Below are 23,802 nucleotides of genomic sequence, written 5' to 3' on the forward strand. Positions count from 1 at the left end.
TACATAACCATATAAATCCATTGGTGGATTGCAGAGATATCACAGTTTTTCTTGAAAAAATCCGTTGTTTTCAAATGCCTGAATTTTTGAATGGGGGAAAAAGGGGGATCTATTTTTCCCAGGTTTAGACAGAGGAAGGGCTAAGGATTGCTCTGCATATTTTGGTATTGGGGAATTTGAGGGAATTTGAGGTTTTTCCTTCATTTAAAAAAATGGCTTTATGTACGAGGAAATCAAAATCATCAGTTCTAGAAGTGTTATAAAACCAGAAATTCGGCCCAATTCGTCAAAAACAAAATGTTTATAGTTATCATAACTTCCTTATATATTTCCAGCGCATCTTCACTCAATATACCGATTGGTAGAATAACATGTTCAAAAATATCAACGCTTATCAACGTGACAACTCCACTGAACCGTAATCGTAGGTTGTTTACATCACTTGTTCAATCGATTTTACTTTAAAATCGTTAGGGTGGTATGGAAAATAAGGTTTTTCGAGCGTATTTTTTTTATTTAACTTTTATCTAGATATATATTAGGGTGGTTCAAAAATTCGATTTTTCTCCACACCGATCACTCAATTCTGTCCCATGTTCTGAGTGTGGGAGTGAGTGGGACAACGCATCAGCAATTACATTATTCTTTCCGGTAACAAATTCCAGGGAAAGATTGTATCGTTGGAGATTCAGGAGCATATGTTGCAATCGACGTGGAGCGCACAGTAGTGGTTTCTTGAAAATCGATAGCAGCGGCTTGTGATCAGTTTTCACAGTTGCTTTTGGGTTACCAACAATCAACTGATCGAACCGTATACATGCGAAGACTATGGCCAATAACTCCTTCTCGATTTGGGCGTAATTCTTCTCCGCTGATGTCAAAGTTCTTGAAGCATATCCTATAACAGCATTTTCCTGGAATACCGCCACGCCGAGGCCAATACTGCTAGCATCGCATTCTATGGTGATTGGTTGGTTCACGTCGTAATAACGTAGCGTTGTGATGTCCGATACCAAGTTCTTGACGTGCTTGCTTCTTCTACGGATGTCCAACTCCACGGTTTAGCTTCGGGTATGATTTGGCGTAGACTGGTCATATTGGCGGTGAGGTTCTGAATGAAACGGCCCAAATATGTCACCATACCTATGAACCTATGAAGCTCTTTTTTATTCAGCGGTGTTGGATACTTACGAATAGCTTCGATTTTTGACTCATCTGGTTTGAGACCTTCATCGGTGAGCAAGTGTCCATAAAACATAACTGACTTTTCACAAAGTTTCAGTTTGGATTTGTTGAGTTTGATGTTATGTTGTTCCAAACGACAAAGCAATTTTTTCAGGCAAGCATTGTGGTTTGCTATTGCCTCTTCGATGGAATTCCCAACTCCGAACAATAGCAAGTCATCCGCGATGTACTCTACATCTTCCAATCCCCAATTGCTTCCTGCAGTTTAATTTGGAAGATTTCTGGAGCTGATGCAATGCCAAATGGTAAACGCGTCCATCGGTATCGACCAAACGGAGTCCAGAATGTGGTTAACTTGCTGCTTTTTTCGTCCAACACTACGTGCCAAAATCCTTTTCGTGTATCCATTGTGGAAAAAACCTTCGCCTTGCCCAATTCCGGCAGTATCTCGTCCAGAGTAACGAACTGAAGATTAGGTCTCATAAGCGCCTTGTTAAGATGAATTGGATCCAGACAAATTCTGATCCCTGCCTTTGATCCGCTTCGTTGAACTATGACTATGTTGCTGACCCAATCAGTATGATTTGTTTTCTTCGTGATTATACCCTCCTTCTCAAGCGATTCCAGTTCAAGTTTTAACTTGTCTCTAAGTGCGATAGGGGCCCGACGTGGTGGTTGTATCGAAGGTTTAACGGTATGATCGAGCTCCAAACTTACCATTCCTTGTAGTTTACCATATCCATGGAATAGCTCCTCGTGATGTTTGACGATTTTTTGTGCCTCAACTCGATATATGTTGAATAGCTTTTCTGATTCCGCATTCCGTTTGACTGCGTTATGCTTTCCAAATGTCACCTCGTTACAAAACTTCACGAGTACAAGTTCAAGTGACGCTTTTGCCGACAAGAGCGGACAATGATCTACGTCAACCACTTGAAGTACAAGGATAAACTTCTTACCTTGACGGCGACATGGTATTTTTACTTGTAAGAGTACGTTGATTGTATTACCGCTGAAACTTTGAAGACGGAACTTTGACGGTAGCATTTGCGGTTCCGGAACTCTCGTGAGCTTTGCCAGAGTAGCATGTCCAATGAGACTCGTATTCGCGCCCGGTATCCAATTCACATTTTATTTTCTTCCACGATTCGTTAAACTTCAAGTTCACTTCTATCACAACGCTTCCTCCGTTTCCCGAGTTGTCGAAAATTTTCCCGATCTCGCACTCTTCTTCGGATGCTTCCGGCGATGCTTCACTAGCTGAGTCACCATCAGAATCCATATCACTGTAATCTTCTTTCACTTCTTTAACTCTTCTTGTTTTACGACTCTTCGATCTTTCGGAAAACTTACAGACCTTCTCAAAATGGTTCTTACCCTTGCATTTGTGGCACCGTTTGCCCAAGGCAGGACAGACACCTTTAGCAAACTCGTGTATATCACCGCAGAATTTGCAACGTAGTAGCCTCTGATTAGACGAACTTCTTACTTTTGGCACTTTATTCACTTCTGGGATTCCAAGCTCGTGTGCAGTTTTGGCAGCAATTTCTTCAGCTCTGCACAAATCAATAACTTTCTCGAGTGTAATGTCCGTAATCGTCAACATTTTTGTACGAAGTTTAGGCCACTTGTTAGCTGTTACAATCTTGTAAGCTAGAAGTTCCTTCTCTAGAACTCCCAGCTTGGCCACTTTAGCAAGTACTTTTAACCTGGCACTAAAATCGTCTATTGATTCGCCAGTCGTTTGTCCAGCCGAGAAAAAATCAAGTCGATCTATGATTAGATTCCTTTTAGCGATCACCTTATCCTTGATCGCTGCGAGAGCTGCTTGTGGATCAGTTTTCTGTTGCGCCGTAAGCTCGAAGTTGAAGAACTTTTTCCTCGCCGGCTCGCCGATTACGGTTAACAGAAAACTCACTATTCTTTCATTATCCGTAGCTGGCCACTTGTCCATACCGATAGCTTTCGAGTAATTTTCCCAGCTTCGCTCGAAAAAATCAAAATTTTCTGACATGTCACCTTCCAATTCCAGTGGCGACGGCTGAGGAATGGGAACACCTGATGTACTCGCCTGTAGTTGCGTGGCTGGATCAGCTGGTCTATTTGCGGGCACTACTGAATTCATGAGCTGTGAAAAGATTCTGGTTTGATGTTCCAGAAACATCCGAAATTGATCTCCATCCATGTCGATGAGGATTCACTGATCACTTTTTTTCGGCCGCCGTTGCGACTTAACACTACCGAATTATTATTTTTTATCGAAGAAAATTGTCCGATTATTTTCGCGATTTCACTCGATGACGCCAAAAATACTTAGAAGCATACGATTACTTCTGACACCATGTTTGTTATAGTTAAAAGTCCGGTTTAGCATTTAATATCATTAACTTTATTCAAAACATATCTGAACACACCGGTAACTAAAACGATAATGATGGCGGATGCATCGATGCTGTTCATTCGATCGCATAGCGGAAACGCTACAAAGGGTTCACCAATAGCACGGCGGGAAACACAACGAGGGGTTCGTCAATACCACAACAACTTCTGTCTTCACTCTCTCTTAAAGCTAGTTAACTTGTCCTTAGAGCCCCTCTTCCTGGCAGCACTGCACCACTCCATTTCTTTCCTTCCTCTTCTTCCTTACTTCCTTCTGTGGCCGACGACCCGGCTGCGAGCAACGCCGGGGTGGATTGGGGATCTTCCTCGCTCCTTGCTTCGTTGCAACTCGACCAATAAGAAGGTCGATCGACTATCAGCGGAAACAATGCCGGATTAGACCGACTACGGAACCAGGGAATGACGGCGGTTCTTGCTGGGGTTTTCAACCCAAAAACAGTGGGGTTGTCCTCAACGCCTTCTCTTGTTCCACACACTTTCTTCTCTACTCTTCAACTTCCAACTTTGGTAACTTTGTAACATCCGCTTGAAAATACTTTGGAATAGTGACCGCATCCCAGGGCCATGACCTCCTTTTCCAGGTCAGTCACCTTGTCTCATAGTATCGACCCAATTACGCCACCCCTTAATGGCTACTTAACGAAGGTGCTTCTGACCCTCTGGTGTTGAGTTGGAGGACTATGGTGAGTGGTCGGATGCGGTCTTATAGGTCTTATAGGAGGCTAATCATGCCCTGCTCTACTACAGTTGCTAAAGTACTGGGAAAACCTACACATAAAGACGAGTTTTACCTGTCATTCACAAACAGTTCACACATTAGACAACATTTTCATGAATTTCTCGGCATCACTCATCACATAACATAACCAACACTTACAAATTCGTTTAGAAATTCCTAAGGAGTTTATTTGAATTTTATTCTAGAATTTTTTGAGAAATTCCTGGGATAACTTCCGAAGGAATTCTTGTAGGAATTTCAAGAGGTCTTAGGAAAGAATTAGCGGTCGTATACTAATTACGTAAGCACTTATGGGGGAGGGGGGGTCTGCCATTTTCTTACGCTCCATATAAATAAAAAATCTTACATGGTGGGGAGGGGGGTTGAAAAACCCTGAAAAATTACTAACGTAATTAGTGAAAGAATTCGATGTGGAAGTATTGACCTAATGTCTAAGAGAAATTCCGAAGGAATTCCTGGAAGAATTTTCGAAGGAATTGCTGGATTCATTTCTAGAAGATGTTTTGAAGAAATCCCTTCGGAAATTGCCGAAAAAGTTCCTGGAGTAATCTTCAAGGGATTTTTTGGAGGAATTTTAGAGTAAATTACTGGTGCATTTTCCAAAAAGACAACTACCTGGGGCTATTTTCGAAGGAAATCCAGGAGAAATTCCAGATGGAACAACTACAGAAGGAATTCTGGAAGGAGTTCCTGAAGGCATTTCCGAAGGAATTCCTGTAGAAATCTAGGAATTTCTTCGTAAATTCTATTTGGAGTTCCTTCCTAAATTTCTTTAGGAATTTCTTAAAAACGCATTTAGCAAACTCCTTCGGAAATTCTTTTAGGAACTTCTTCAAAAATTCCATTGGAATTTCTTTAAAATATTCCTCCAGAAATAACTTTACGAATTCGTTTCGAAAACTCCTTCAGTTTTTTAATTTTTTTTTTTCTTTTTTTTTTTTTTTTCGAGAGTTGACCAGTTGTAGTCTTAATAGACTGGTATCTCGGCTGGGCTCTCCATGTGATACACAATACTAGCAGACGACTCAAGCTATGCAGGTGGGTGGCACGACGCCATGTTCTTGCAGCCAACATCTCAGTGTAAAATTCATGATAGTATGTGTTTTGTTTACAAACATCACATATGATTCTCATTAGGATACAGAACTGTCAGTGGGATACGGTCGCGCAATGTTGGCTGCAAAACAAACCTATTGTGTGAGATAGGGATGCCACCGGACTGAAGCTATGTTGCTCACTAGGTCACTGCGGCCTGGGTTTGTATTGTGATCATACCGATACATTATTCTTTCTATCTACAGTCTGTCAATTATAAACCGAACAAATAATGGAAGCTCAACATGTACATAGATGTTTTCTGAATAAGTAGTTAACATGTAAATTTAATTATTAGTTACTTGGAGCCGACATTCAATACCTAATAGTAGTCTATGTGGACTAGTGGTAGTCTAGTGGTACTGTTGCCATTTCCAAGTAACAATTTCGAATAAAGATGTAATGATATCATTCTGGTAGGGTAGTTTCAAAATAGATTAATTTAAGTACTATTGTAATAAATGGACACATTGAAGAGCTTCCCTTATTTTAACACGGTTGAGTATCGGATGTTTGTCAATACGTCGTCGAGTTAATTGTATCCTATCAGTCACAGTAATGTCATATGTTAAAGTTTCAGTAGTCTAATAGTGATCATTATACAAAATTTCTGTCCAGTTGTTCCGTAATTGCTTTTTTTGGTCAAGTTCTATTCCCTTTAGTTTTCTAATATTCAAACCTTTATTATTTATTAAAATAATGAGGTCTAAAATTCAGTTATTCAGATTCAGGGTATACAATATTCAATATAATAATGGATGAACGCATCATATGGTCTATCCTCATTTCCGTAAGTGGTCAAGTTATTAGTTTTGTAGCAATAATAGTAGTAGTGGTACTAGTTCCCTGTCCATGGATAAGGGGCTTGACGTTGATATTTCAAGTGTCTTAAAAAGATTTTTATTTTATTTTTATTTTTGTTGTTTAACACGTACGTCCCCAACCCCCATTTTACGACAAAACTCAAAATTCAAAACCATGCAGCTCAGCCAATTTCTAACGGATTTTCAAGCAATCTTCTGGAATCGATCACAAAATTCCTATAGTTTTAGGAACCGAGGTCAATTTTTGTCCAATGGCCATGGTTCCGGATATATTCAGGAGTACTGGGGTTACCTCCTCCCGGAAAAATGGTCACTGGCAGATCGGCTGAAATCCATCGTGCGACATGTCAAACTTCATGATTTTGCAAAACAAGTACACTGGTGTACATTTCGGCGATGTTCGATCGACTTGGCCACGCTCCGGGTACTTCAGGGTCTGGTTCCCTTGGGAAAGTGGCCAATTTTCATTCGCTCTTGGAACCCATCTTGCGACATATCAAACTTCATTATTTTGCAAAACAAGTACACTGGAGGACATTTCGGCGATTTTCGATCAAATTGGCTACCCTCCGGGTACTTCCAGGGCCTGGTTCCCTTGGGGAAGTGGCCAATTTTCATTCGCTCTTGGAACCCATCTTGCGACATATCAAACTTCATTATTTTGCAAAACAAGTACACTGGAGTACATTTCGGCGATTTTCGATCGAATTGGCCACCCTCCAGGTACTTCCAGGGCCTGGTTCCCTTGGGAAGTGGCCAATTTTCATTCGCTCTTGGAACCCATCTTGTGACATATAAAAACTTCATGATTTTGCAAAACAAGTACACTGGAGTACATTTCGGCGATTTTCGATAGAATTGGCCACCCTCAGGGTACTTCCAGGGCCTGGTTCCCTTGGGGAAGTGGCCAATTTTCATTCGCTCTTGGAACCCATCTTGCGACATATCAAACTTCATTATTTTGCAAAACAAGTACACTGGAGTACATTTCGGCGATTTTCGATCGAATTGGCCACCCTCCGGGTACTTCCAGGCCCTGGTTCCCTTGGGGAAGTGGCCAATTTTCATTCGCTCTTGGAACCCATACTTTATTATTTTGCAAAACAAGTACACTGGAGTACATTTCGGCGATTTTCGATCGAATTGGCCACCCTCCGGGTACTTCCAGGGCCTGGTTCCCTTGGGGAAGTGGCCAATTTTCATTCGCTCTTGGAACCCATCTTGCGACATATCAAACTTCATTATTTTGCAAAACAAGTACACTGGAGTACATTTCGGCGATTTTCGATAGAATTGGCCACCCTCCGGGTACTTCCAGGGCCTGGTTCCCTTGGGGAAGTGGCCAATTTTCGTTCAATCTTGGAACCCATCTTGCGACATATCAAACTTCATGATTTTGCAAAACAAGTACACTGGAGTACATTTCGGCGATTTTCGATAGAATTGGCGATCCTCCGGGTACTTCCAGACACACCTGAATTCCCTTGGGGAAGTGGCCAATTTTCATTCGCTCTTGGAACCCATCTTGCGACATATCAAACTTCATTATTTTGCAAAACAAGTACACTGGGTACATTTCGGCGATTTTCGATCGAATTGGCGATCCTCCAGGTACTTCCAGGGCCTGGTTCCCTTGGGGAAGTGGCCAATTTTCATTCGTTCTTGGAACCCATCTTGTGTCATATCAAACTTCATGATTTTGCAAAACAAGTACACTGGAGTACATTTCGGCGATTTTCGATAGAATTGGCCACCCTCAGGGTACTTCCAGGTAGGCCTGTGCGCTGATTGAAATTTTACCGGCAGTGGCGGGATAGATCATTTTCAGGCAGCGGCGGCGGCGTCACGCCGTTGGTGATCAGCGGTGGCGTGGATCGGCGTGAACCAGTTTCAAGCGCCAAAATTTCTTCAAAAGTTTGTCAAGGAATTCTTCAAGAAGTTCCTCCACTAGATTTTTTAAAAGATCGTCAAGGAATTCCTTTGGACATTCGTCCGTAAGTGCCTCTGAGAAGTTCCTCCAGGAGTTCCTCCGGAAGATCCTCCAGGAGTTCCTCCGGAAGATCCTCCAGGAGTTCCTCCGGAAGTTCCTCTGGAATTCCTCCAGAAGTTCCTCAAGGAATTTCCTCGGAAGTTTCTCTAGGAATTTCCTCGGAAGTTCCTCCAGGAATTATTCAGTCAATTCCAGTTTTACGGAGGAATTCCTGGAGGATCTTCCGGAGAAATTCCTGGAGGAACTACCATAGAAATTCCTGGAGGAACTTCCGGAAAAGTTCATGGAGAAACTTCCGGAGGAATTCCTGGAGAAACTTCCGAAGGAACCTCCGGAGGAATTCCTGGAGGAACTTCCAGATGAATTCCTGGAGGAATTCCTGAAGGAACTTCCAGGCGAAATCCGGGAGGAGTTTCTGGAGGAACTTCCCAGAGGCACTTACGGACGAATGTCCAAAGGAATTCCTTGACGATCTTTTAAAAAATCTAGTGGAGGAACTTCTGGAAGAATTCCATGACAAACTTTTGAAGAAATTTTGGCGCTTGAAACTGGTTCACGCCGATCCGCCACATGATCACCAACGGCGTGACGACTGCCAGGATGATCTATCCCGCCACTGCCGGCTCAAGTTTCAATGAGCACAGAAATGTGAGTGCTGATGAAAATCGTCTCCAGTGTACTGCAAAATCATGATTCCAGGAATGAGTTTGGGCCAGGCGGAAGCCTGGAGATCGAAGAGTGAGATGCTTGCAAAATCATGATTTGATGATAGTTCAAATGTGAAAAGTGGCCCATGAGAACCAGGCCTGGAAGTACCCTGAGGTGGCCAATTGAAAATCGCAGTAAAAGAGAATGTCTAGATGGGTTCCAAGAGCGAATGAAAATTGGCCACTACCCCAAGGGAACCAGGGCCTGGAAGTACCCGGAGGATGGCCAATTCGATCGAAAATCGCCGAAATGTACTCCAGTGTACTTGTTTTGCAAAATAATGAAGTTTGATATGTCGCAAGATGGATTCCAAGAGCGAATGAAAATTGGCCACTTCCTCAAGGGAACCAGGGCCTGGAAGTACCCGGAGGGTGGCCCACTTCCCCAAGGGAACCAGGCCCTGGAAGTACCCTGAGGGTGGCCAATTCTATCGAAAATCGCCGGAATGTACTCCAGTGTACTTGTTTTGCAAAATCATGAAGTTTGATATGTCGCAAGATGGGTTCCAAGATTGAACGAAAATTGGCCACTTCCCCAAGGGAACCAGGCCCTGGAAGTACCCTGAGGGTGGCCAATTCTATCGAAAATCGCCGAAATGTACTCCAGTGTACTTGTTCTGCAAAATCATGAAGTTTGATATGTCGCAAGATGGGTTCCAAGATTGAACGAAAATTGGCCACTTCCCCAAGGGAACCAGGCCCTGGAAGTACCCTGAGGGTGGCCAATTCTATCGAAAATCGCCGAAATGTACTCCAGTGTACTTGTTTTGCAAAATCATGAAGTATGATATGTCACAAGATGGGTTCCAAGAGCGAATGAAAATTGGCCACTTCCCCAAGGGAACCAGGCCCTGGAAGTACCCGGAGGGTGGCCAATTCGATCGAAAATCGCCGAAATGTACTCCAGTGTACTTGTTTTGCAAAATAATGAAGTTTGATATGTCGCAAGATGGATTCCAAGAGCGAATGAAAATTGGCCACTTCCTCAAGGGAACCAGGGCCTGGAAGTACCCGGAGGGTGGCCAATTCGATCGAAAATCGCCGAAATGTACTCCAGTGTACTTGTTTTGCAAAATCATGAAGTTTGATATGTCGCAAGATGGGTTCCAAGATTGAACGAAAATTGGCCACTTCCCCAAGGGAACCAGGCCCTGGAAGTACCCTGAGGGTGGCCAATTCTATCGAAAATCGCCGAAATGTACTCCAGTGTACTTGTTTTGCAAAATCATGAAGCTTGATATGTCACAAGATGGGTTCCAAGAGCGAATGAAAATTGGCCACTTCCCCAAGGGAACCAGGCCCTGGAAGTACCCGGAGGGTGGCCAATTCGATCGAAAATCGCCGAAATGTACTCCAGTGTACTAGTTTTGCAAAATCATGAAGTTTGATATGTCACAAGATGGGTTCCAAGAGCGAATGAAAATTGGCCAATTCCCCAAGGGAACCAGGCCCTGGAAGTACCCGGAGGGTATCAGAAGCCCGGAGGGTGGCCAATTCGATCGAAAATCGCCGAAATGTACTCCAGTGTACTTGTTTTGCAAAATCATGACGTTTGACATGTCGCACGATGGATTTCGAAGCCGATCTGCTAGTGACCATTTTTTCCGGGAGGGAGGTAACCCCAGTACTCCCCGGAATATATCCGGAACCATGGCCATTGGACAAAAATTGACCTCGGTTCCTAAAACTATAGGAATTTTGTGATCGATTCCAGAAGATTGCTTGAAAATCCGTTAGAAATTCGCTGAGCTGCATGGTTTTGAATTTTGAGTTTTGTCGTAAAATGGGGGTTGGGGACGTACGTGTTAATAGAGTGCTTTTTTCAAACAAAGGTTAAGTTCAACACTAAATTAAAAAATTAAGATATTTTTCCATTTTTTATATCTCCTTCACAAGAATATCGTTATTTTAATGGTAATGGTTTGAAAATAAGCTCCGTAGAGAAACTTTTATCACATCTTACTTAAATAAGGTCAACAGTTATACCAAACACTTGAGGTACCATGCCTCCAAGTTAACTAATGGTTAGTGTCGCACGATCTAACAACAACTGCCTATTGGTAAATTTGGAGGTGCCGGCAGGGCTCAGTAGGGGTCTAACTAACATAACTCTAATACTAACAAGACCCTGAAACAAACGCTTATCCAAATAGCATACATCTATTTATACTTGTAGTAGTAGCTAACAATAATTCATTTTGTACCCGTATATAGCTGAAGTAGAATTTTAGTAGTGAAAAGTAGAATTTGTAGATTTACTAATTTGGCATTGGAGATAGTGAATGTATCTATTATATCTTCTCGATAATCTTTTTATTTTAGTCTCTCTAGCTGCATGGATCAACGAAAAAACTGTTTCTCTCTTCCTTCTATTAGGTTAGTTAGAAAAATTAGCGGATATATAGGGGACATGACTTAGTGTTTCTCGTATTAAGACAAATTCGCTGACCTTTACCTTATAATAAAATAAATGACCGATAGTAAAATAAATGACTGAAATTTAATGATATCAAATAAATAATAAAAAACGAAAATAAATACATGACCATCGGTGGACAGAAAGACAAGAGACAGAGTTCTTTTTAGAATAGTTAATTGAGACCATTGCACTCACAAGATAGAGAATAACTAGTACTATACTATTGAAAATAATCACAATAGGGATATTTAGCCTAATTCAAGGGTGGCGCGTTTTGACCCCTATGGGCGTGCTACCCGCACTTCTCCTAATGATGCTCGAAGAAGGTCATAAAATTTTAAATTGTCCCTATGAGAATTCACTTGTATCTAATTGCGACTAAAAACTGCTAACATTGCACATTGCACTTGTATGTTGGAACCCTTGGAACAAAGGAGTCACGCTTTACGTCCCTCATATTTCTATCCGTTTATGTATCGATACAATTTTCTACAAAAAAGAGGTTCCACCGAGATTTGAACTCGGATCGCAGGATTCAAAGTCCTGAGTGCTAACCGTTACACCATGGAACCGATTCAGGATATACACTGAAATAATAAAATAACACTAACAAAAATATGATCTCTTGAAAAAAAATCTTCGAATACACCACACAATAGATTGAGTTGTTTCATCATAAACAATCTGCTTCCGGCAGATATTGAGTTGTTTCATCATAAACCATTCTAATATTTAGGAAATAATGATATATGTTAGTTTGTAATATCCCTCAAAAAATAATTCTTATAGTAAGCATGAACATTAATAATTAAATTACTCCAAATACTGCGGTTAATAACGGAAAACTTACCTTCAATTCGGTGAATTTGATCTATCAGAAAATTAGTTTGGATTTGGAACTATCCAAGAACTGAACGAACACAACACACCCGGGCTGCAACCAATAAATCAACACTTATTTGAATCTTTCGCTCTATACACAAATTCCACACTAAGTCTTGAAATAAGCACTTTCCTATATATGGTTTCCGGTAAACTAAAGTGACTGTAATGTTCTTCACGGTAAACCATCCGGGAACAAGATTTTCACCCACAAAACACACCGCACCGAAATCGATCGGAACAAGACGTAAACAGAAGCACGCGCGACGCGAAACGCAACCGAAACAAAGGCGAAACATCAACACAGCTGATTCCTTGACGTTTTAGCCGTTTGTTTTGATCGCTTTCTCGATTTTCCTTCACATCACAAGCCCTTCAGAAAAATCCAAGACTCTTCCGTGATACCAGCGACATCTATATTCATACACTTTCAATTTACATTCACCAGAAAGCGGTATAATGTACGCACTTAGGGTCTGTCTCATTTGGAGAATTAAACTTAAAAGCACAGACAAACAGACGTAACACTGAGAAAATTCCCATCGACCATGAGTTCAACGGTCGTTTTAAATTCAACTGCTTGCGAGTTTCACATCCAGGGGCGCGCGCATCGTATTCCTTTGTATTTGACATCTCACACTAGCGCCTTCTGTTGACATTGTCGTACCAAACTTTGTTTCGTACAACATGCACGTTAGGTGGTGGTAAAATAACTGGGCGATGGATTTTGAAACAAATTATTCTAGCTGTTACGTCTGTTTGTCTGTGTTAAAAGTGACAGTTCGAAAAATAAAAAATAACCCCGTTATAAGAATGGCTGGTGCTACCCAGCAATTCCAATAGGACATCGATGGAAAATGATTCGATATCTGTCAAAAGTAATCTTGCTCTGCGAGCAGGGTTATTTGATAATTATTGAAATGTCATTTTCAAGTTTAATTTCATTTTAATTATCCAATTGAGACAGATCCTTAATTAGTTTTTTTTAATTTTGTAAAATAGGGTATAATGTCCAATAGTGAGAGCCGCAACCATGATACATCAGGAGCAGGCCTACGGTTCGAAAGGTCAGATCACGACAATGGCGTTAACGGTACAAGAAGAATCTACAAACAGTGTGGGTAAGAGAAATGTATTCCGAATGAGATGAAATGTGGTTGGACTGCACAATTTACGATCAAGAACCATGATACTCATTCAGTTCTTGTAGAATTAAATACAGAATATTATGCTGAAAACCACGAGCAGATTAGCGTCTCCTCTCAAGCGATTTCAACAATGCTTGTTCTCTCATATGGCCCTCTGCTAATCTTCAGTTTCTATTAATTTCGCACTTGCCGCTCACTTGCGGTGTCAATCGAATCTGTATCTTCATTACTTTCATCTATTCCCTTTCGATTTGAGTAGTATAATTATCACCGAAAAAAGCCAATAAATTAATTTCGATAAAGTCACGCGGTGATCAAAGCTTTCCTAACATGTAAGATTTGTTGAGAGAAGAAGATTATTAATCGCTTTTCTGATTTGATTGTAAGATTGAGTTTATGGAACCTGATACTCTCTATCAATGACTATATGACCGAAACCAGCCGTAGCCCCCGGGTTTTGGAGCTAGGACATGTGGCACTTGATGAGCGGAGAAGATAATTTATCGTCTTTTTCTGATATGGAGCCTGGTTTTGGAGTTGGAACATGTAAGATTTGTTGAGCTAAAAAGCTTATTGATCGCATTTCTGATCTGGATGCAAGATTGGGTTTATGGAGCCTGGTAAGCTCTATCAATGACTGCTTGCTCGAAATCAGTCGTAGCCTGTGTTTTGGAACTAGGACATGTGAGATGTGATGAGCGCAGAAGATTATTGATCGTCTTCTTCTGATATGGTTGCAAGATTGGCGTTGTGGATCCTGGTTTTTGGAGTTGGAACATGAAAGTTTATTGGAGCGGAGAAGATTATTGATCGGTTTTCTAAACTGGATGCTGTTGACCGGAGAAAAGGAAACCCCCTCACTAAGAATAAAAATATACTAGAGTTCCCTCTCTACACCACGCCAGGCTACTGACTGTTACTTCTGCCAGTACAGAAGACGTTCGATAATTGCAAGTCATTTAACTGCAATTCGATAGTTGCAACAGTTTTGCAGTTATCGGACCGCTAAACTTCAAACTGATGTCAGACTCAATGACAGCTGCATTGCGCTGCACTTTTAATGCATCTGACGTCGATTGACAACTGTTTGACGTCTAGAATGCATTGCAGTTATCGAACGGCATTCGTTAACTGAAAAGTAAACATTTTGCAGTTATCGAACGGCTACTGTAGTGGCAGTTCTCTTTATTCAACAATAGGTGTATACAATACAACCATAACAATATTCCTTAATCTACCCAAGAGCAACAACAACAAACAAACCATCTTCGATCTACAGCGAAGCGTCGCACACTACCTGATATTTAAACACTCCTCCTTAGTGTGCACGCGTCGCTACTGTCCTGGCTCCTCCTAACACTGAGCCTTTAGTCCAGAGCTCCTCCTCGCCGAACAATTCCTCCTGACCCAATCATTTGCCCGTACAAATGGCCTCTATCCGACGTTTGCACAGCACCCTGTTGACCAGCTCCTGAATGTTACGACGCTCCTCTTGGACTCCTGCTGACCAGCCAGCATCCTACTGAACGTTCCAACCTCCTGATGAATTCCGTCCGGCGCTACCCAAGACTTCCTGGATAAAAAATACAATAGAGTTGCAATAAAATATCATAAAAATACAATCAATTGTATTGATGAACATTAAATTCTATTGTTTATATATCATACCAATTAAAGCGCTATATTGTTGTTCCAATAGATATTGCCAGTAGAATGTTGGCAATAGAATTACAATAAATTTAATTGTAATGGCAAAAATTTGTTCGAGAAAAAATAGATTTTTTTTATTGTAAAGATACATAACAACCCCTATTTTCTATTGTAAAACTCCCATTTACAATAGGCTTTATGGTGGAAAACAATATTCTTTAATGTTAATCTATTGTGAGCCACAATAAAGTTTATCGAAATTACAATAGGCAAATTTATTTGAAACTCAGCGATCGCTTCGACATCTGGTAGTCAGATTGAAAACTATGAAAAACGTGATGGCACAGAGAACAGACGTTGAAGCTGCACTCACCATGTTGTGATAACTTTTTACTGTTCATTTTAAATAACTTTGGAATGTCGCCGTTATCCCGTGCATAATCAGCGCTAGCGTCATAAAAAAATGCCACTGTGCGCTAGTGTCGTTATGCACGCAAGAGCATACCAGCGCCATCGTGTTGTCAAAATGAGATTATGAGTTGCAATGTCGACGTCGATGGCGTTGAGGTTCGGTGTGTTTGTTTACACATGTTTTGCAAGAAATTTTGTTCGAGCCTCCATGTCTGTTCTCTGTGGTGATGGGTGGTAAAATAATCCAACGGAAACATGCCACAGACGAACATTTTCCGATTTTCTGATCAAAATACACTTTTTGGGAGATCAAAAACTATGGAAATTATAGATAAATTATTTTTTCTATGCAATCCACATCAATCCGGTTAGTTGTTACATACAATTTTCGAGAGAAATTTGAAAAAATGTCGATCCGGACCAAAGGTTATGAACTCCCGGAATTGTTATTTTCGATCGAAATCACACAGGATTGGTCAGAGTAGAAAGATAAGCGATTGAAAAACCCATTGCCAATGGAAAATGAAGGTGTGTTGAATAAATATTGAGATAATTTTGATAATCAAAAATTCAAACTAGAATGTAAACAAGCCGGTTTCACTCAATCTAACGCAGCGCACTCTGGGATAGATTCTTATTAAATTTGCCTATTGATTTCAGCGTACTGTTTCAATAATTTCTATTGTAATTCTATTGGGATTTTTTATTAGGGTTACGTGGCTGATCCATGATCCCACTGCGCCACGCGACTTATGCGGCCGATCCATGATCCCACTGCGATAACGTCGACGGCAATAACATCCCACTAAGATGGAGAACGGGAATCGTTCCTGGGCCCATAACCTGTTGGCCAGAAGAAGGAGGGAACCCCCTCACTAAGAATAAAAACATACTAGTTCCCTCTCTACACCACTCTACACTACTGAAAATATACCACGAACGATAGACGAATCCAAGTAAAAATAAGAAGAAGACACACGACGGTGTTAACTTTGACAGATCCTACAGCACAGCATAGGAAGATCATTTTAAAATGCTTATAATAAATTCTAGACAAAATGTAATTAAAATCTGATTGAAGTATGATGCGGAAAAGTTCCGAACTGTATGATAGATACATTTTTGGAAAATATTCAAAAAATTGAGATAAGCTTCCGAATATGTAATTCAGAACTTTTTCCGTATCCTACATCAATCAGATTTTAATTACAATTTGTCTAGAATTTATTATAAGCATTTTAAAATTATCTTCCTATGCTGTACTGTAGGATCTGTCAAAGTTAACACCGTCGTGTGTCTTCTTCTTATTTTTACTTGGATTCGTCTAATGACTACACCACATCGCTAACGTAATATGCATTTGGAGAACGTAAGTGCATGCACGACAGTGATCTCGTTCTCCTGGACCCGTCTTGGAAGACTCGGTGGACGATTCGGTACCATCAAGGACCATCATGAGCACTCCGGCATGAAGACGCTTAAGGCTTCGCTGCGAGAGTTCCACGACATGAAGGAAGAAGATCTCATTGCGGCACAAAATCGCTCGTCCCGACCAAGATTTTTTATGTACAGGTTATCCGACTTGTCAATATCCCCAACTCAGCCATCTTGGATTTTTGTATGGAATTTATGCTCGTTTGTTTACGTTTTGCACTGAAAATGTATGGCCCCCCCCCCCCCCCCCCGCGCTGTTTATTCCCATCTACTGACGAAGTCGGATAACCTGTACATAAAAAAATCTTGGTCCCGACAAGGCGAGGAGATATTGCGACCAGCTTTACCTGGTTCACTTGGAGCACGGTTCCACCACGTGGAAGGACCTGAAGCTGGTCGGCGTTATAAATTACACCGTCGTTGACTGGGAGCGATATCGGCCAGTGCACCGCGACGTCACACAGTGTACCAACTGCTTCAACTTCGAGCACGGCACCAGAAACTGCCGCATGAAGCCACGCTGCAACAAATGTGGCGAACCCCATCCGACCGAAGAGTGCGACAAGATGGAGGTGGCTGATCCCAAATGCGCCAACTGCGGCGACAACCAAGGACTGTCCAAAGCGGGCGGCGTTTTTGGAAATCCACCAGGACCCTGCCGAAGAAGAACCGTGTTTCTGCTCTCAACGGCTCCCGGCTCCCCGAGGAGCGATACCAATACATCCACCTTTGCAACCTCAAAAACGGCTGGCGGTTGCTGCAGCATCGATTCCAGCTCCAACACCACACCAGCGAATGGCTCCACTTCCTCCCCTGGATTCCGTCGTCAGAACCCCTCCAGCCGAGGGTGACTCACCGCTCTACACATCGGAGCAGCTCTTTCCGATTTTTACCCAACTGCGAGTGCAAAACACGCTTCGACCAGATATTCACCCTGGGCATGTTTGTCATTGAAAATGGCTGCTAGGGTTGGTCTGGTCAATTGGAACGCTTGCTCAAGAGCAAAACCATTGAGATGGCTGCTTTCCTCGACGAGAGAGAGATCGACGTGGCCTTCATCACGGAAACACACCTGAAGCACGAGGTGAGTGTACATACTCCAGACTTCCATGTGATGAGACTCGATCGTTCCAACTCCAGGAGAGGTGTGGCTATCGCACTAAGGACAACGTCAATTATAGGTTGCTGCCAAGTCTGCAGCTCAAGATTATCGAGGCCGTAGGGGTAGAAGTCACCACATCCGTCGAAGTAATCACCCTCATCGTGGCCTACTGCCCAACTCAAGCCAAGGAGATCGATGGTACATCGGCCGACCTTCGGAGAGACATTGTCAAGCTTAAGCAGCGGGAAGGTCAGTACATCATTGCCGGTGACCTGAACGCGAAGCATCGAGCCTGGGGCAACAGTCGCGGCAATCGAAACGGTGCCAGGAAGATCACTTCACGATCCTGAGCCCGGATTCCTCCACTCGGCTGAGTCAGTCCGGAGTCCACGCAACGTTAGACCTGTACATAACCAACATGAAAGCTGATCACATATCAGAACCGATCGTGTACCAGGAGCTCAGCTCGGATCACTATCCGGCCGAAATCGGTTCGTCGATCAACCGTCATCAACTCTCCAGAAGGAATTACCATCAAGTAAACTGGCAGCGGTTCCAGCAGTGTGTTGACACCACCATTGACTACGAGCTGCGGCCGGAGACGCCAGAAAGTATCGACCGCCAGCTGTGTGCCATCGGAGAGGCAATCTCGGTGGCCAGAGGAAAAGGAATTTCTTTCAATTGAGTATGCCCAATGCTTTTATTATATTTTGCGTGTATTTCAATATTTCGATTGGGTGATTTGAACGTTTTGCTCAACATTGATTGAATGTTTATTTAGTAAGTGTATGTATGAGAGTGTGTATTTGTATTATTGGTGTACTACATTCCCTTAAAAAGTTTCGTATTATAAGTAGTAATAAATGTTTGCAATGCTACACAAACGAGCACCTACGCAACTGGATGATTGATCTAGCACATAATTTTACTGATTGTTCTGATTGCCGACGATTTGGATCTCTCAACGTGTATCTTAACAAAACAAGTAGACATAATGGTTGATAAGAAATAGAAAGAAAGAATATCTAATTCTGAAAATTGAAAATGTAAAATTACAAGCAAGAAATGTACATGTCGCTTGATCTGCTATCATTCGACAGCATTCAAGCAAAAATAAAGTAACTTAACAACAAAGCACATCCAGATTCGCACAAGAAAAATGATACAGCCTTAACATACATGAAGGAAAATACACAAAGAAGGGAAAAAACTACAACAACGAACTTATAAACTAAAGTCTAGATAATACACAAAAATAATACACATATAACACAAGTACAATTTAAATTAACAAACTTTACACGAACATTGTTCACGACCGTTATTACATAGTTTGTTTTATTTGGTATGTTTTCGTCTGTAAGTTTAATTCCACTCGAGTTTTTTTATTGGTTTTATTTTAATTTTTAATGAATATTATTAAATAACATTTTGATTCGTTTGATAAATAGGCAAAATTTGTCTAAATGTAGTTTTGATATATCGCAAAAGTTAATCCGATTAAGTTGTAAACATCCGGAAAGCACTTAGATTTTTCAAACAATAATTTTACTGTAAGGGGCCATCCACAAAGTACGTCATGCTTCTAGGGGGAGGGGGATTCCGAGCAGCGTGACGAGTCAAACAAAAATTTTAGTGGTTAAATACAATACGAAGGGGGAGGGAGAGTTGAAAATCGCCAATTTTTGCGTGACGTACTTTATGGGTCTTCCCTAAGCGCTTATGAGATTTTATGGAGCAGGATTCTATGACCACACATCTACCATGATCATATTGATAGCTAAAGGCAAATCATGATCCATACTTTCCCTATTATCCGAATCCGAGGTATTTATGAGGGTGTCGCTAAGAAGATGGCCTCTCGATAAGTATGTACCACATCTACAGTTTCTTTCTCGCTCCTCCATTGTTACGGTAGACATGGGCGCGCCCGGAGGTAGTAATCCTTATGCTTTTGTTTTCTTCTAATACTATGTTCGCCCTAGTGCCTGGTAACATGTTATTCGGCTATCTTGATGAGCTTTCTTTTGTCGATAATTTGAATAACATGTTATTCACGACATAGTGCGAAAATAGTATATAAGAGGGATTCCCCTCCCTCCGTTCCACTTCTTATTTTCTGATAGCATTCTGAATAATTATTTCAGAAGAAAAGCATAGGCACTAATGATGTGTCTACTCCAATTACGCCCAAGGATGTTTTCGATCATTTACTAATCTGTGTTCGATTATTAAGGTGGTTTTACAACAAAGCCACAAATCGGCCATCTAGGAGACCACGTGCTTTTTCTAATGATTTTTCAAGAGCACGAATTGAGAGAACCACAACGCCCATGGGGATGAAACATTCGTAGATCGTTTGCTTACTTATGCTAAACAATCGACTTCAATTTCAGCATTGTACGAAAATTATTACGCTAGATTTGAACTTTTGATAATAGGAGTAGAAAACCGCGTGGTGAATTTAAAATTCACCACTTGGCTTGATTGTATAATCACCTTAACTATTATTATTATTATTCACTCATTCCAGAGGCTATTTTCCTAAACAACTTGGAGTAAAAGATCGTTTTTTGTATAAGTCCACTTTAACTTGAAGTAGCTTATACCAAATGATAACAAAATTTCAATCATTTATTATAAGTTACTGCAACTAGCGCTATAACTCTAATATCATTGTAAATCGTTTAACTTCACGTAGAAGTAAAACACACAAAATCATTAATTTAGCTATAACTCTGTTAATAGTGGAATTCAAACAACGAATCGTTAGACAGAGTTGTAAGAAAACCTTCGTACTAGAAGTTTGCCATACAACATGTTTTGAAATCCAGCGTCTGGAATGAGTTATTGACAAACTACTAAATGATTGAAACCGGATTATTAAATAATCAAAAACATCCTTGATTACACCACTTAATGCTAATCAAAAGTTTTGAAACAGGATTTTAAACCTTTTGAAAAGGGGAATATGTAGTGAAATATGTTCCAGAGTGATAATGAAAGATGATCGAACGCATAAAATATCCTTTTATGCGGACTAAGAGATGTCGCCTCTGCATTTGTGATTCCAATGGTGAGGAATCACCAACGACACATTATTTCAATCCGAAAAATAGGTCAAAAGAATAGAAGAAATAAATTCTATTACCTCTATTGTCAAAAGACGCCGAAAAATATTAGTTTTCTGTTAACCCACTTTGATTTTTGCAGAACAATAGCTTAATAGACTATTCAGACTAAGATCCATATCACATGTTAATGAAAAACATGATAACAAACGTCACAAATGTTCCTACATTGCACAACCCGTAAATGGAGAAAAGCATTTCCAATGTTACTACAAACTCTACAATGCGTAGAACCGATTGTTCGTGATGAACTTTATAATTTAAAAAAATCACGTTAATAAAGATTTAAAAAAAAAAATAGAACCGATTGTCTTCTAAGTACTAAGTAGATGAAGCAGGCTACATGCAGCAAACAGAATGGTTTGTGACGGACAGGACAAAAGTATGTCGACTTTTAAAAGTGCTCTGAAGCAATCTGGTCGCATATGGAACCAACCATTGGATAATGCGGTTTGCGAGTTCTGGCTTGAAACATGCAGAGGTGGATCCATGCATGTACAACACTCACGAAAGAAAAACAATGTGTCAATTTTATTCGAAAATAAAATTTTCGGAGCCAACTCCAAATTTATAACCAAAAACGATATTGCAACGAGAAAGACAAAATGCATGCAACTGGCATGAATTTAAAAAAATAAGCCGAGTCAGGCACAAGAGTACGAAACGTAAATGCGGCTCGAGTTGGAATCTCGTATCTGTGAGGATTACAAAGTGGCGGAATTAAGGAGGAAGTAAAATTGGCAATCGACAACCACGTGTTTCAAGTGAGTGTTTGTGCTGCCGCTCGGTGTTGCACTACCGCAGTTATAATTTTGCGGCAGACGAAAAGAGATAAACGATACACTACCGATGGTGGTTTGAATGGAAACCTCTTTCCATTGTCCAATTGTTTCTTGAGCCTTAATACTCGTCTTAAGACAGGTGATTATTTTTTTATAGCCCAAAACATGTTTAAAAAAATAAATAAAACAATTTTCGCCAAGCACTACGTGGTAAACGACTCTGAAGCTGTCGTCAGTTTGAAAAACATAAAACCACAACGTAGAGGAAATCTTCAAACTATTTCATGGACATACCATGATACAGCCTAATAAAAATACCAAAATAGCAATGAATTCCAATAATCCAATGTGCTTCCCAGAGGTTTACCAACTAATCAATGTATGAATGTATTGCATCATGACAAAAATTGGTGTTTCTTACAACGCTTGTTTGTTTGTATATATAAATAGATTCGTATCCGACGTGGGATCGCTTTCGCTTCAAGTTCAATAATATATTGTTTAAATATTATAACATGGGCAAATTGGTGTTATATGCTGCAGCTGTTGCTTAATATTGTAACCTTTGTTCTAATACTAAATTTTTGGTCACTTAAGAGATACTGTAGACTTAAACGCGATTCAAGAGTTTCTACGGATTGTATATTGATAAGGTTCAAAAAGTCGTACGCAGTAAAACTAGTAACGAAGGACTCGCTAACGATTTCTAGAGCTCTACTATGGACAGAGTGCGAATTACTATCGGGGTGCAGTCTATAAAAGGTATTTGAACGTTGCGATAAACTTTGGAAGACGCCATTGGCTAAGCACGTGGTTTTAAGGTCGTTTGCTGTTTACAATTACGCAGCTAAGTTTTGCACAGGTTTACGACTGGCGATCGATGGTTTGGAAGAACCATTCGGTGAAGCGTCGCAACTGCTGAACGGCGGCCTGACTCTCGTCCTGTAGTCGACGATTTTCCTCGGTTAGGCGACGAACGGCGTGCTCCAGGGAGCGTCGCCGACGTTGTTCCCGTAGCACCCGGTCCGAAAGTTGGGTCACCTGACTCTGCAGCTCCGGAAGGCTGGAGCTGTTCGGCATAGACAGCATTTGGCCACTGTTGGCGGTACTGCCACTGCCGGTAGAAACCGGTGAGGCAGAACTTGGCGTAGTTGAAAGATCCGAGAGGGCCGGTGTCCCAGTTCCGTTTTGGAGAGACGGTGGCGCCAGTTGGGCATTTTGCTGTTGTTGCAGTTGCTGTTGAAGCTGCTGTTGCTGGAGTTGTTGCAGTTGCTGTTGCTGTTGTTGCAATTGTTGTTGCTGCTGGACTACGCCATTCAGAACTTGACTGATGTCATCGTAGTATACGTTCCCTTGTGGATGCTTGGCACCCGATTCGCTGAGCTAAAATAGAAAGAAATTGGTTAGAAATACGCTTGAAAATTAAACTATCCGTTCAATTTTGAAATCTACTGAATTCGGGGAAGATTTTGGCAACTTTTAACTCTTTGCTTTCAAAACTTATAAACTCTCTAATGCAACGGATCTCAACCTGATGTACATGTACCCCGTTGTGTACCCATGTGTACCATGTACCCCACCACAACCAGCACACTATATGAAGAGCTGTGGGACAAAAGATTCAAAGGACTAAAATGTAGAATCTGAAGGTTCGGTTCGGAAGCGTCCATATTAGAGACATGAAAGCTTTTTTCCAAAATAGCTCAGTAGTTTGTTGCAAGCGGCTTGGAATCCTCCAGCCAAGCAGCGCGTAATCTTTCTTTCGAGAAGCTCAAAAGCCTCCTTTCAAAAGGGCTCGGAAACTACTTTCAAGAGGCTCGAAATTTTTCTTTTTAGTAGCTCCTAAGCCTCCCTTCAAGTGGTTCGGGAGCCTCTTTTCAAAAGGCTTGGAAGCCTTCTTTTA

At 41.2% G+C, this 23,802-nt stretch overlaps 2 protein-coding genes and 1 non-coding gene across 18 annotated transcripts in view; all 3 read right to left on the bottom strand.

Annotated features, from left to right (window-relative positions):
• Window positions 1-12,521, bottom strand: part of LOC134213488 (tRNA-dihydrouridine(16/17) synthase [NAD(P)(+)]-like) — a 359,207-nt gene extending 346,686 nt beyond the window's left edge. For all 5 annotated transcript variants that reach the window (XM_062692578.1, XM_062692581.1, XM_062692579.1 and 2 more), the window contains exon 1: window positions 12,210-12,521. The gene's annotated coding sequence lies outside the window, so the exon portion shown is untranslated. The remainder of the gene's footprint in view (window positions 1-12,209) is intronic.
• On the bottom strand, window positions 11,860-11,931 carry Trnaq-uug (transfer RNA glutamine (anticodon UUG)). Its single transcript has one exon. It is a non-coding gene; the product is annotated as a tRNA-Gln (tRNA).
• Window positions 12,522-18,684: 6,163 nt separating the features above from the next.
• LOC134213490 (signal-induced proliferation-associated 1-like protein 1) overlaps window positions 18,685-23,802 on the bottom strand; it is a 230,459-nt gene continuing 225,341 nt past the window's right edge. For all 12 annotated transcript variants that reach the window (XM_062692586.1, XM_062692587.1, XM_062692585.1 and 9 more), the window contains one exon: window positions 18,685-23,282. In XM_062692586.1, coding sequence (XP_062548570.1) covers window positions 22,764-23,282 — 519 coding nt within the window. In that variant the 3' untranslated portion in view covers window positions 18,685-22,763. The remainder of the gene's footprint in view (window positions 23,283-23,802) is intronic.

Source organism: Armigeres subalbatus, chromosome 2 (assembly GCF_024139115.2).
Source record: "Armigeres subalbatus isolate Guangzhou_Male chromosome 2, GZ_Asu_2, whole genome shotgun sequence".
Lineage (NCBI taxonomy): Eukaryota > Metazoa > Arthropoda > Insecta > Diptera > Culicidae > Armigeres > Armigeres subalbatus.